General features: G+C 47.0%; 1 protein-coding gene and 1 long non-coding RNA gene across 4 annotated transcripts in view; one reads left to right on the top strand and one right to left on the bottom strand.

Moving 5' to 3' along the window:
* Positions 1–3,626: 3,626 nt before the first annotated feature.
* The window catches only part of TBXA2R (thromboxane A2 receptor), an 18,075-nt gene continuing 7,494 nt past the window's right edge, over positions 3,627–14,207 (top strand). Inside the window, exon 1 of one of the 3 annotated variants that reach the window (XM_083483957.1) lies at positions 3,627–3,843. In XM_083483957.1, coding sequence (XP_083340083.1) covers positions 3,669–3,843 — 175 coding nt within the window. In that variant the 5' untranslated portion in view covers positions 3,627–3,668. Of the gene's footprint in view, positions 3,844–13,552; positions 14,067–14,207 lie in introns of those variants that run through there. The other 2 variants (XM_083483958.1, XM_083483959.1) reach the window with 2 other exon arrangements.
* On the bottom strand, positions 5,681–8,278 carry LOC310697628. The gene is made up of 2 exons (XR_014521114.1): positions 6,810–8,278; positions 5,681–6,469 (listed from the first exon to the last, which is right to left on the bottom strand). It is a non-coding gene; the product is annotated as an uncharacterized lncRNA (long non-coding RNA).

Here is a 14,207-nt window from a genome sequence, read left to right as displayed (position 1 = left end):
TGGCAAACAGAAGGGGAAGAAATGGAGGCAGTGAGAGATTTTACTTTCTTGGGCTCCATGATCACTGCAGATGGTGACAGCAGTCACGAAATTAAAAGACGCCTGCTTCTTGGGAGGAAAGCAATGACAAACCTGGACAGCGTCTTAAAAAGCAAAGATAGCACCTTGCCAACAAAGGTCTGTATAGTTAAAGCTATAGTTTTCCCAGTAGTGATGTATGGAAGTGAGAGCTGGACCATCAAGAAGGCTGATCGCTGAAGAATGGATGCTTTTGAATTCTGGTGCTGGAGGAGACTCTGGAGAGTCCCATGGACTGCAAGAAGATCAAACCTCTCCATTCTGAAGGAAATCAGCCCTGAGTGCTTTCTTATAAAAAGCTCAACAGCTTTGATTTCATAAAAAATAAAAGCTCAACACTCAAAGCCACTCAAAGATTTCTTTGGTGTCAGATTTGGGGGTGCCCTGTCTGGTTCCTGATCTCTGGGGTGTCTGATCAAACATCTATTTCCCAAACTGGGGTCTCCGTCTGTTTTGGGGACCAAAACTCCCATCCTCCCTGAACCAAGGTAATTTGCTAGGCATGTTTCTGCCCTCTTGGACTTGAATCTGAAAGGCACGGCACAAAAGGAAAAAGGGATGCGTCTGGAGGAGGAGTGGGGACGCCAACCCAGGGCACAAGTTCTACGTTTTTTACAAGTTTCTGGAAGTAGATGCCCAGAATTGTACTGTAGGGTTTCAAGTGGCCCTCGGCAGGCGGAAAGCAGCCCCACTGTTGTTGAGTCGTTTAGTCGTGTCTGCCTCTTCGTGACCCCCTGGACCAGAGCACGCCAGGCCCTCCTGTCTTCCACTGCCTCCCGCAGTTTGGTCAGACTCATACTGGTAGCTTCGAGAACACTGTCCCACCATCTCATCCTCTGTCGTCCTCTTCTCCTTGTGCCCTCCATCTTTCCCAACATCAGGGTCTTTTCCAGGGAGTCTTCTCTTCTCATGAGGTGGCCAAAGTCTTGGAGCCTCAGCTTCAGGATCTGTCCTTCCAGTGAGCACTCAGGGCTGATTTCCTTCCGAATGGAGAGGTTTGATCTTCTTGCAGTCCATGGGACTCTCAAGAGTCTCTTCCAGCACCAGAATTCAAAAGCATCCATTCTTCGGCCATCAGCCTTCTTGATGGTCCACCTCTCACTTCTATACTTCACTACTGGGAAAACCAGAACTTGAATTATATGGACCTTTGCTGGCAAGGTGATGTCTCTGCTTTTTAAGATGCTGTCTAGCTTTGACATCGCCTTTCACCAAAGGAGCAAGCGTCTTTTAATTTCGTGGCTGCTGTCACCATCTGCAGTGATCACGGAGCCCAAGAAAGTAAAATCTCTCACTGCCTCCATTTCTTCCCCTTCTATTTGCCAGGAGGTGATGGGACAAGTGGCCATGATCTTCGTTTTTTTTGATGTTGCGCATCAGACCATATTTTGCGCTCTCCTCTTATATATATATTAACCAGCCTCATTTTCTTGCTCTGTTTTCCTGCTACGATTCACTGAGCTGCATAGTTCTTTATCTCTGTTTTTCTTCAGCAGAACTGTCAAATCCGATGAAAGACACCGCCGAGCCCCACAAAAGATGAAAGGGCTGTCGAAGATTCATTATCCTCATGTCTGCCTCTGCATGAGACAGCTTTTTATTTTCTATTAATCCCTGCATGTGAAGTTTGCAGACCTCATGGGTGCAAGAGAAAATGCCTAAAAGCATTCGTATATCAAGTTTGCAGACCTCATGGTTGCAAGAGAAAAATGCCTTAAAAAGCATTCATATATCAAGTTTCTAGACCTCATGGTTGCAAGAGAAAATGCTTAAAAGTATGCATATGTCAAGTTTCTAGACCTCATGGTTGCAAGAGAAAATGCTTAAAAGTATGCATATGTCAAGTTTCTAGACCTCATGGTTGCAAGAGAAAATGCTTAAAACTATGCATATGTCAAGTTTCTAGACCTCGTGGTTGTAAGAGAAAATGCCTAAATATCAAAAGCATTCATATATCAAGTTTCTAGACCTCATGGCTGCAAGAGAAAATGCCTAAAAGCATATCGTTGTGGTTCCCGTCATTCGGCAAATCGTTTCTTCCCCACCCCTCTATAAAATTCCCCTGCCCGCAGGCCTCGCTTAATTGACAATTAATTCTCAGCTGAAAACACGGTTTTGCCAATTATGCGGTCATTTTTATGGGCATTTTGGGGTTTCTTTTCATTATCGAGCTGTTTCCCGGGCAAAGCGAAGGAACGAAACGATCAGAAACGTCGCCGAATAGAATCAAATAATTTTTAGTGTTTGGAGGGACAGGAAACGCAGCGCGATGTGTCGGATCGCACTTGATGCGCCAAAACATCATCTCAGCTCCCTGCAAAACAAAGTTCGCTGCTCCTTGGCTGTCCTCTAATCCTCTTGCAAACAAATCACCGAGGAATTCTCAATAAACAGGTCATCTGGGAGGGCTTGTTAATCCCCGCAGAAAGCCGAAAAAACAACTTGCGTTGCCCATCTTTGGAGATCCCAAATCAACCACCGTTGGCAAGGCCGATTCTCTGCGAAGGTGCGAGTTCGTGTTCTGGAATTGCAGGAAGCCGGTCAGTCTGCGAATCATTTATAAGTCCTTTATAACTTTATAAGTCCTTGCAACCATGAGGTCTAGAAACTTGATATACGAAAGCTTTTAGACATTTTCTCCTGCAACCATGAGGTCTAGAAACTTGAGATTTAGGCGTTTTCTCTTGCAGCCATGAGGTCTAGAAACTTGATATATGAATGCTTTTAGGCGTTTTCTCTTGCAGCCATGAGGTCTAGAAACTTGATATACAAATGCTTTTAGGCATTTTCTCTTGCAGCCATGAGGTCTGGAAACTTGATATACGAATGCTTTTAGGCATTTTCTCTTGCAACCATGAGGTCTAGAAACTTGAGATTTAGGCATTTTTTCTTGCAACCATGAGGTCTGGAAACTTATATGCAAATACTTTTAGGCGTTTTCTCTTGCAGCCATGAGGTCTAGAAACTTGATATATGAATACTTTTAGGCATTTTCCTTCAACCATGAGGTCTAGAAACTTGATAAATGAATACTTTTAAGCATTTTCTCTTGCAACCATGAGGTCTAGAAACTTGATATATGAATACTTTTAAGCATTTTCTCTTGCAACCATGAGGTCTAGAAACTTGATATACGAATGCTTTTAAGCGTTTTCTCTTGCAACCATGAGGTCTAGAAACTTGATATATGAATACTTTTAGGCATTTTCCTTCAACCATGAGGTCTAGAAACTTGCTATTTGGGCATTTTCTCTTGCAACCATGAGGTCTAGAAACTTGATATTTAGGCAGTTTATCTTGCAACCGTGAGGTCTAGAAACTTGAAATATGAATGCTTTTAGGCATTTTCTCTTGCAGCCATGAGGTCTAGAAACTTGACATGCAGGGATTAATAGAATTAATTAACAGAAAATAGATTAATAGAAAATAAAAAGCTGTCATGAGGTCTAGAAACTTGATATACTTCCCAAAAGCCTCTTCCCAAAAAGCCAAAAAAGTTCTCCCGTTTTCCCTCCAGGGGGAAAACTCCTCCAAGTCTCCTCCTTTATCTCTCTCTCTCTCTGTCTGTGCAATCTTTTCCCTGAAAAGGGATGACCCGCCCAGCCTCCTCTCTCTTGGTCCCTCCCTTTTCCCTACCCAGTTCTCCAAAAAAAAAAGCGCTTTTTCTCAGATGCATCAGACAGACGAATTGGGGCAAAGGGACCAGTCTCTTCGCTGACTCCCAAGAATTAGCGCTCAACTTCTGGGAACTTAGACTGGGAAAGGGTATGTAGCCCAAATCATTGTTTTAAGGGTGATGGTGATGGTTTTTATACTGGTTTTTATGCTGGTGGTGGTGGGTCTTTTGCAAGCCTGATGGTTTTCCTTTTTAGCAAAGGCTTGTTGGAGCACATCCTCCAGCCGGGGGGAAAAAAGCGGTTTTATTTCAAGGCGCAAAAGGGGAAGCGAGACTCCGGGAGAGATAAGGGAAGAGGGAAGAGGGAGGGATGGGGAGAAGGGACTGGGGGGGAGAGGGATGTGGGCAGTGGAAGAGGGGAGGGGAGGGGGGAGGGAAGAAGAAAAAAGAAAAGAAAAGAGAGAAGAAGGAAGGAAGGAAGGAAGGAAGGAAGGAAGGAAGGAAGGAAGGAAGGAGAGAGAGAGAGAGAGAGAGAATGAGAATGAAGGGTATTTAAGAGGGAAGGGGCTGGGGAGGGAAGGAAGGAAGGAAGGAAGGAAGGAAAGAAAGATGGGTATGGAAGGAAGGAAGGAAGGAAGGAAGGAAGGAAGGAAGGAAGGAAGGAAGGAAGGAAGGAAAGAAAGAAAGAAAGAAAGAAAGAAAGAAAGAAAGAGAGAGAGAGAGAGAAAGAAAGAAAGAAAGAAAGGAAGGAAGGAAGGAAGGAAGGAAGGAAGGAAGGAAGGAAGGGAATGAGAGAGAGAGAGAGAGAGAGAGAGAGAGAGATGGGTTTTGAAGAGGGAATGGGATGGGGGAGGGAAGGAAGAAAAGAAAAGAAAGAAAGAAAGAAAGAGAGAGAGAGAGAGAGAGAGAGAGAGAGAGATGGGTTTTGAAGAGGGAAGGGGAGGGGAAGGAAGGAAGGAAGGACAGAAGGAAGGGGAGAGGGGGGTATTAAAGAGGAAAGGGGAGGGGGAGGGAAGGAAGAAAAGAAAGAAAGGAAAGAAGGAAGGAAGAGAGGAAGGAAGGAGGAAGGAAGGAAGGAAGGAAGGAAGGAAGGAAGGAAGGAAGGAAGGGCAACGTGTTCTCACCCAGAAGCCCTCATTTCGCCTTCTTAGGCTCTGAAAGTTGCTATTGGCAAGGGAGAGATGCGCTCTGCACGCAATCAGAGGCCCTGGGTGCCTCAAATGCTCTTGCGGAGAGGCAGGACAAAGACGGAGTAAGATGAAAGAATGGAGAACTGAAGACACTCTCCTGTCATTCAAAATACATCCTTTGGATTGGGGGGGGGCATTTGACGTGTGTCCCCACTTAATTTGATCCCTGTTTAACTCCATGTCCCTCGCTGCCTCCTGAAGGAGTGCGTTCCTCACTTTACCCATCCTTAAAAATTTACATTTGCATATATTATTTATCATTTACGGCTTTAAAACAGTCATATAAATGGCAGAATTTAAATGATTGAATTTAATATATTAGACTTCTCTTTTCCCCTCTGTTTTGTTTTCCTTTTTGCATATTATAATTACCGGTAATCCCTTTCCCCCCATTTTCCTGATTCCAGTTATACATTAACTGCTCGGTTTATTCTAACCCTGCTAACGTCTAAAGTGGTTTTCAATCATTTTTCAAACATGCTATGAATCTTCCCCCTGTTCTTTTTTTAAAAAAGAATTATTTATTCCTGATCTGGTTTAATTCTACCTTTTCTTTTATCCCTCCTGAATCTTTAAACATTGGGCTTCCTTGAAATTCGGCAATGAGTTCTGGTATTACGCTGAGAGTTGTCAATCCGGAACGTCGTCGCCGTTATGGGCAGTAATGATTGACAGCTGTCAGTCTCCATCCAATTGTCTCTGATTTGCTTTCTAATCTCGAACGATAAGGCTATCAATTCGCGCCAGTCACGATGGTTTTATATTGCCTTCAGTCTCTGATAAAGCATGCTTGTAAAAAAAAAAAAGGCATTTTCCCCAGCCTTGCCAAAGAACTTTCTTGTTTTTGTTTTTCCCCCAATTCCAATTTCATTATTTTTTTAAATAGAAAAAAACAGGAAAGATACATTTTATCAAATCAAATTGACTCCTCCCGCTCCCCCTTTCTGCAGTTACCTATATTGTTAACACTTATCGCCGCACCCCTAATTTTAATCTTCTTATATATATTATTATTATTATTTTATACTCCCTTCAAATCTCTTAACTGCTTGGTCTTAAGTCAGTCCAGTTTAAGGTGTGTTTTTTACAACGGTTCCGAAATTTCCCCCCATTCAGTATTTAAAAAGTCTGCTGTCTCGATTTCTTGTTTTTCCGGGAAGTTTCTTCTCGTTTGTGAATATTCCGTTAGTTTTAATTGCCAGTCTTCTTCAGTTGGAAATGACTCTTCCATTTCTGGGCGTATATCGTTCTGGCAGCATAAAAAAACAACAACCAGTTTCTCCTGATATTTAGGTACCTCTGAGTCCAATATTCCTAACAGGAATACTTCCGGTTTCTTAACAATAATAAATAAATGCAAGGGACAAAGAAACAAATGGATAAACGCGAGGAACAAGCACGAATGAATCAATCTTCGTTTGCGTCAGCCATCAGCCATTGCAATAAAGCAACAGCACGATAGACAAAGAATAGAAATAAAAAGTCAATTATATACAATACATTTTAGGGTTTTGAATAGTGGATCTTATTGTGATTGCCCCAGCTAAAAAGCTTGCCACCTTTGCTGTCACCTGCTCATCTGGATCTGCCAAGAGAAAGGACAATTCCTTCCTTCCTTCCTTCCTTCCTTCCTTCCTTCCTTCCTTCCTTCCTTCCTTCCTTTCTTCTTTCTCTCTCTCTCTCTCCCTTCCTTCCTTCCTTCCTTCCTTCCTTCCTTCCTTCCTTCCTTCCTTCCTTCCTTCCTTCCTTCTCTCTCAGTTTCGTTTCTTTTCCTTCCTTCCTTCCTTCCTTCCTTCCTTCCTTCCTTCCTTCCTTCCTTCTCTCTCTCTCTCTCTCCCCCCCTCCCTCCCTCCCTCTCTCTCTCCCTTCCTTCCTACCTCTTCCTCTCTCTCTCTCCTCCATATCTCTCTCTCTCTCATCTTGACCTGCCAAGAGAAAGGACCCTGGGGCAGTGGCTGGGCGACCCGGAATGGACGATAAAAGAGGGGTGATCATCTCATTCCTCAAGTCTTTATCAAGAGGGCAAGCCAGAAGGGCATGCGCCACCGATTTGGGACTGCCATCTCCACAGGAACATTTTTCGTGTTGGAATCGTCCCTCAAATCCATCCGAGGGCAAGACATTCAATCTCGCGAGTGTAAAAGCGCGTCTATATTTTAGAGCAAGCAAGCAAGCGAATCTGAGCTTCTCATCCCCTGCATCCTCAGATCTCTGCTCTCTTTCAGGATCCGAAACGCGCTTTTCCTCTTCCCTCCTCCTCTTTCCTTCCTTTCCCCTCTGCAATATGGACCGTCAGGAAAGAAAAAAAACACACGCTTTTCATGTGAAACCCTATCCCCCCCACTGCGCCGAAATGAATCTCTCTCGTGTGTCAGCTCGGCTTTCGAGTCTCCAAATATTTGGACGCTCCTTTCAGCCGTCACTTAGCCCGGATCTAAACATTTCGGTTCGTTTTGGCAGCTATAAATCTCCCTCTCGTCTTCAAGAGCTTAGGCTGAGCGTTCTTGAGAGGGTGCCGTACAGTTCTGGAAAACGCGTGTTGCCTGGGAGTTCAGAAGCAGCCAGGGGCTAAAAAAACCACAAAACCGGTCGATTCCCAGGGTCTGGGGGCAGAGGAAGGACGGCAGGATCTGTCCCTACTTTCTCGTGTGTCCACAAAGAACGCCGTGAACCCAGATTGCCGAATCAATCACCGTCATATTTTCAAAACATGCCTTGGCCAACTACGAAAGAGACAGAGGAAACACGAACAATCTTGCAAACGACATCAGTCCTGGGAGATTGCATGAAACAGAAAATGAAAAGTTAGGAAGGTTGCCATGATGAAATCCTAGCTCTCCTCTGAGCCAATATTATTTATTGCTCCGACATGAAGCCCAATCTGTGCCAGTTACAGAGAGGGATCTGGGTGGGTCACCCAGATTTTAAGATGCAGCAAGGTTATCTGACCCTTCAAAACAGGCGTGGAAGGAGAGACTTGATGCAATTGGTGGCAAAACATGAGATAAGGAGATTCCTGCTGCATTGTGCCAGTGCGTAACTTCCAACATTTATCCGATTAAAATAGGCACGTCCTATACAGTAATAGGGACGCGAGTGGCGCTGTGGGTTAAACCACAGAGCCTAGGACTTGCCGATCAGAAGGTCGGCGGTTCGAATCCCCGCAATGACGGTGTGAGCTCCTGTTGCTCAGTCCCTGCTCCTGCCAACCTAGCAGTTCGAAAGCACGTCAAAGTGCAAGTAGATAAATAGGTACCGCTCCGGCGGGAAGGTAAACGGCGTTTCCGTGCACTGCTCTGGTTCGCCAGAGGCGGCTTAGTCCTGCTGGCCACATGACCCGGAAGCTGTACGCCGGCTCCCTCGGCCAATAAAGCGAGATGAGCGCCGCAACCCCAGAGTCGGCCACGAATGAACCTAATGGTCAGGGGTCCCTTTACCCTTACCTATTCAGTAATAATAATAATAATAATAATAATAATAATAATAATAATAATACAGTGGTACCTCGGTTTTCAAACGTCTCGGAAGTCAAACATTTCGGTTTTCAAACACCGAAAACCCGGAAGTAAATGCTTCTGTTTGCAAACAGAATTCGAACATCTTTCCACTGTGTGTACATGTTATTTCCCCCCAGTTTTTGCAGACCGCCCATTGCGCCTTGGTTTCCAAACATTTTGGAAGTCGAAGGGTCTTCTTGAACGGACTACGTTCGAAAACCGAGGTACCACTGTATAATAAGGATAATAATGTTATCGTTTATACCCCACACACTCTGGGCGGCTTTCTACATATATAAAAACATAATGAAACATTAAACTTTTTAAAAAAAACTTCCCTATACTGTACAGGGCTGCCTTCAGATGTCTTCTAAAGGTTACTTATCTCCTTGGCTTGGGGTTTGCATAACTCCGTATCCTCCAACATTTCTCCAATGAAAATGTTGTTGTTGTTTAGTCGTTTAGTCGTGCCCGATTCTTTGTGACCCCCTGGACCAGAGCATGCCAGGCCCTCCTGTCTTCCACTGCCTCCCGCAGTCTTCTCTTCTCCTGAGGTGGCCAAAGTCTTGGAGCCTCAGCTTCACAATCTGTCCTTCCAGTGAGCACTCAGGGCTGATTTCCTTCAGAATGAAGAGGTTTGATCTTCTTGCAGTCCATGGGACTCTCAAGAGTCTCCTCCAGCACCAGAATTCAAAAGCATCCATTCTTCGCCGATCCGCCTTCTTGATGGTCCAGCTCTCACTTCCATACATCACTACTGGGAAAATCACAGCTTGAACTATACGGACCTTTATTGGCAAGGTGATGTCTCTGCTTTTTAAGATGCTGTCTAGGTTTGTCATTGCTTTTCTCCCAATGGAAATAGGGACATCCTAAGGAAAAGCGGGACATTTCGGGTACCAAAATAAATAGGTACCGCTGCGGGGGGAAGGTAAACAGCGTTTCCGTGTGCTCTGGTTTCCGCCCTGTGCCAGAAGCTGCTTAGTCCTGCTGACCACATGACCCGGAAAGCTGTCTGTGGACAAACGCCGGCTCCCTCGGCCTGAAAGCGAGATGAGCGCCGTAACCCCAGAGTCGCCTTTGACTGGAATTAACCGTCCAGGGGTCCTTTACCTTTTTACCTTACTGAGGAAGGAGGGCGAAGGGAAGGAGGCAGATTCAGAGAGGGTGCAAATCGCAAAGGGCACTGAGGCTTCTCTCGGTGTGGGTCACGAAGAAGTCCCAAAATTGGCGCAGCATCTGTGGGACCACGTTTTGCAGTGTGCCAGAGTTATCTCTCGTTCCCAGAGCTTTTCCCTTGTATGGCTTGATAACCGGAGACCCGCTATCATACTCTTGCAGCTGGCTGACATTCTTTTCTAATGACCCAGGGGTCGTGACCCGAGTTGTTCCCAGGGTCTGGGAAAGGGGCGAGGAGCCGTCAGCCTCTCCCACCCGGTGCACAAGCCGTTTCTGGAATCTGCGATGTGCCAAGACGGGCCGGTGGCTTACGGGGCGTCGGTAGGGGATTTAGATAAAATGCCACGGGTGGGGGTTTTTGTCGGCCAAAGGCCGTCAGCGGGGACTGCACCATGGAGCCTTCATGGAGCCTAATGAGGGTGAAAGAGGAGAGCGCAAAATACGGTCTGAAGCTCAGCATCAAAAACGAAGATCATGGCCACTGGGCCCATCACCTCCTGGCAAACAGAAGGGGAAGAAATGGAGGCAGTGAGAGATTTCACTTTCTTGGGCTCCATGATCACTGCAGATGGTGACAGCAGCGACGAAATTAAAAGACGCCTGCTTCTTGGGAGAAAAGCAATGACAAACCCAGACAGCATCTTAAAAAGCAGAGACATCACCTTGCCAACAAAGGTCTGTATAGTCAAAGCTCTGGTTTTCCCAGTAGTGATGTCTAGAAGTGAGAGCTGGACCATCAAGAAGGCTGATGGCCCAAGAATGGATGCTTTTGAATTCTGGTGCTGGAGGAGACTCTTGAGAGTCCCATGGACCTCAAGAAGATCAAACCTCTCCATTCGGAGAGGAGTCATTTTCTTGTTGTTTAATCGTTTAGTCGTGTCCGCCTCTTTGTGACCCCCTGGACCAGAGCACGCCAGGCCCTCCTGTCTTCCACTGCCTCCTGCAGTTTGGTCAAACTCATGCTGGTCGCTTCGAGAACACTGTCCCACCATCTCGTCCTCTGTCGTCCCCTTCTCCTTGTGCCCTCCATCTTTCCCAACATCAGGGTCTTTCCCAGGGAGTCTTCTCCCGAGGTGGCCAAAGTCTTGGAGCCTCAGCTTCAGGATCTGTCCTTCCAGTGAGCACTCAGGGCTGATTTCCTTCAGAATGGAGAGGTTGGATCTTCTTGCAGCCCATGGGACTCTCAAGAGTCTCCTCCAGCACCAGAATTCAAAAGCATCAATTTGTAATTATCCTCTCTCAGTAGGATGTCCAAACAACCAAGGATCCATAAATAAAGGAGCGAAGCTGCCAAAATAATATTAAGGCCATGGAGATGATGCGCAGAAAGGACGGCAGCGGCCATTGACACTGAGGAGAGCGGATGGGTGAAATTCGGAGCCTGTTTTTTGCCTCTCTGCTCGCAAGGTCACTGACAGGTCCGTTCCCAGGCCAGCTCCTCTGTGCTGGCATTTGCAAGGCAAAACAAAACAGCAAATTCCTTCCCTCCAGCGAATCTCCACGAGCTGAGGGGTTTATTTTTAATTTCTGCTAATGGCAGGGTGAGGCCGGCAGTCGTGGATGGGAAAGGAGCAAAGCTGGAAGCAGTTTTTGGACCCATTGCTTGGGGACTTTGAGAGGACTCACAGATGGCCAAGGGGACATTCCTTCGGCTTGAGTGTGCCTGGGGGTGTCGGGACGGAGATAAATCGATAAATTCGCCCCGCCTTCCTAGCAAGACGATCGGGAGACGGAAGTGGCGAGGCAAAAATGGAGCGATGAAAGAAGAAGCCGAAGCAAAACCCGGGAATTAACAGGGTTTCAGCTAGCAGGCACCAGCCATCAATTCCCATTAAAGGCAGCAATACTCATTTGCCGAAAGATCGGCACCTGTTAGCTCAGTGACCGCATCCCCTCCAACATTTCTCCCCTGAAAATAGGGATGTCCTATTCCATCCCCTCCAACGTTTCTCTCCTGAAAATAGGGACGTCCTATTCCATCCCCTCCAACGTTTCTCCCCTGAAAATAGGGACGTCCTATTCCATCCCCTCCAACGTTTCTCCCCTGAAAATAGGGACGTCCTATTCCATCCCCTCCAACGTTTCTCCCCTGAAAATCGGGACGTCCTATTTTATGCCCTCCAATGTTTCTCCCATCAAAATAGGGACGTCCTATTCCATCCCCGCCAACGTTTCTCCCCTGAAAATAGGGACGTCCTATTCCATCCTCTCCAACGTTTCTCCCCTGAAAATAGGGATGTCCTATTCCATCCCCTCCAACGTTTCTCCCCTGAAAATAGGGACGTCCCAAGGAAAAGCGGGGCATTCTGGGATCAAATTGGAAACCGGAACGGCTTCTGTAAATCCTGGACTGTCCTTGGAAAACAGGGTCCCATTCTAGGAGACGACACCACAGGGTGTGGAAGGTTTTGCATCTCAAGTTGGGGTTTTGAGAGCTGTAAAAATGGCCCATTATGGTGCTGGAGGAGACTCTTGAGAGTCCCATGGACTGCGAGAAGATCCAACCTCTCCATTCGGAAGGAAATCAGTCCAGAGTGCTCACTGGAAGGACAGATCCTGAAGCTGAGGCTCCAAGACTTTGGCCACCTCCTGAGAAGAGAAGACTCCCTGGAAAAGACCCTGATGTTGGGAAAGATGGAGGGCACAAGGAGAAGGGGACGACAGAGGACGAGATGGTGGGACAGTGTTCTCGAAGCTACCAGCATGAGTTTGACCAAACTGTGGGAGGCAGTGGAAGACAGGAGGGCCTGGCGTGCTCTGGTCCAGGGGGTCACAAAGAGGCGGACACAACTAAACAACAACAACGACAAAAAGGGCGATGGAGCAGGCTTTCCTGGGAAGTTGGCAACCTGGCCAGCTTCTGAGTTTTCCTGGCTGCCGGAGGATGTCTGCGCGCCTTTTCCGTTGAGGTGGAGACCTTCCCTCAGGCGTGTTCCTACAGGCCCCAAAGACAGGAATTTAGGTTGTGTCCTCAGTCCTCCTCAGTTTCTTCCGGGCTTCAATCGTATATCCACACACTCCAAATGCAAGTTTTTGGAAGGGCGAGGGATGAATTGCTGCTGTCATAAATTGCCCAGGACACGATCCTCTGCAGAAATCGATTCCTGCGTGGAGCGATTGGGTATGTTTAGATGCAATGCCTGCCTTCTGATATCTGGAAGGAAGCAGGGCAAATTAATTTATTCTCCGGGGGGGATGGCAGAAGGAGATCAGGCCCATTCATCCAAATGGGTCTACTCTAAGTAGGATGACGCAGTGCACAGGGGGAAGGGCAGCAGTACAGTGGCAGAGTGTCTGCTTTGCTGCAGCGCGGAGGTGCTGGGTTCGATTCCTGCCCCCTCCAGGTAAGGCTTGGGTCTGAAACCGTCAGTGCAGGTGTTATAAGAAAAAACTGCTCCTTTTCCTTTACGGGGTGTTCCAGAGCCCGTCTAGAGTCCTTAAGTGGGTTCCCTATCGGTAAGAGAAAATAACAGAGGCCAAGCAGACGACACAAAAGGAAAGAGGACGGAGGAGGGAAGAGGAAACCGAGCGAGCTCAGGCTCCAAAACTCTTCCGCTTGTAGTTTCTGCAATCTCCAGATGCAATATCTGGTTGTGCAATGTGAGAAACCTGAGGCTGGACCAGGCAGATCTTTCCGATGAGTTATTAAGGAAATAGAGGATATCTTTTCATGCTCTTGTTATAAGAAAAAAATAACTGCTCCTTTTCCCTTATGGGGTATCTAAGAGCTCATGATTATGATTTGTGTGTGGTGATAATTGTTAAAAGTACTTAATAATAATAATAATAATAATAATACAATATGAAACAGCATGGGTTCCCCAAATTATTCTGGGAGTTGCAGTTTGGCCAGGCGGCTGAGAGGTGCTAGGAACCACCCTCTAATTTCCCGGACTGAGCTGCAATTTTATTTATTTTCTACGTCTCTGTTTCTTACCATTCCTCCAAGCAGCTAGAGGTGGCAAGCATTATTCTTCTCCCCATTTTAATCCCCTGTGAGGCAAGCTACACAGAGCGACCGGCTCACCCAGCGAGCTCGAGTGGGGGGGGAGATTCGAACCCGGGTCTCTCCCCGGGTCCTGGCCCCGAGACTCTAACCACTGCACGGCGCTGCCTCTCAGCGTTCTCGGCAAAGAGGGACGGGGTGGTTCGACCGCCCTGGGTCGTTCCAGCCTTCCCCATGGGCGTTAAGAAACCTCTGTGCGATTTCTGGCGTTCCTCGCTTTTCCCAGCTGCCAGCCAGATGTGACATTTTCCCCAGCGAAAAAGGCAAGACTCTCTTTTCCAGACCGTTTTCGGTCGGGGCGTCCCGGGAGGCCCGCCAAGGATGGGGATTGATGGGGTGTGCCTCGGTTCTCCCCCTCGAGCCAGATTTCTCCCCCTCCGTGACTTATTAGCTGCTGTCTAAGCCTCTGGAGACTTGTGCGATCGTCTCCCTTTCTGTTGGCCCTTCGCCTCGTTCCTCTTCCAGATCTCCAGACCAAGTGCTCCCTTGCAAGGAAGACGGTAGGAAGGGCTTTGAGTCATTTCAAAATGATTTCAGAGTTTCAGTTTGCAAGTGTGCTTCCTTTCCTTTCCTTTCCTTTCCTTTCCTTTCCTTTCCTTTCCTTTCCTTTCCTTTCCTTTCCTTTCCTTTCCTTTCCTTTC

This window comes from Podarcis liolepis (genome assembly GCF_965112155.1).
Source record: "Podarcis liolepis genome assembly, chromosome: 18".
Taxonomy (NCBI): Eukaryota; Metazoa; Chordata; class Lepidosauria; order Squamata; family Lacertidae; genus Podarcis; species Podarcis liolepis.
The sequence above is the reverse complement of the archived record's forward strand: the minus strand, read 5'-3'. Positions and strand labels throughout refer to the sequence as shown.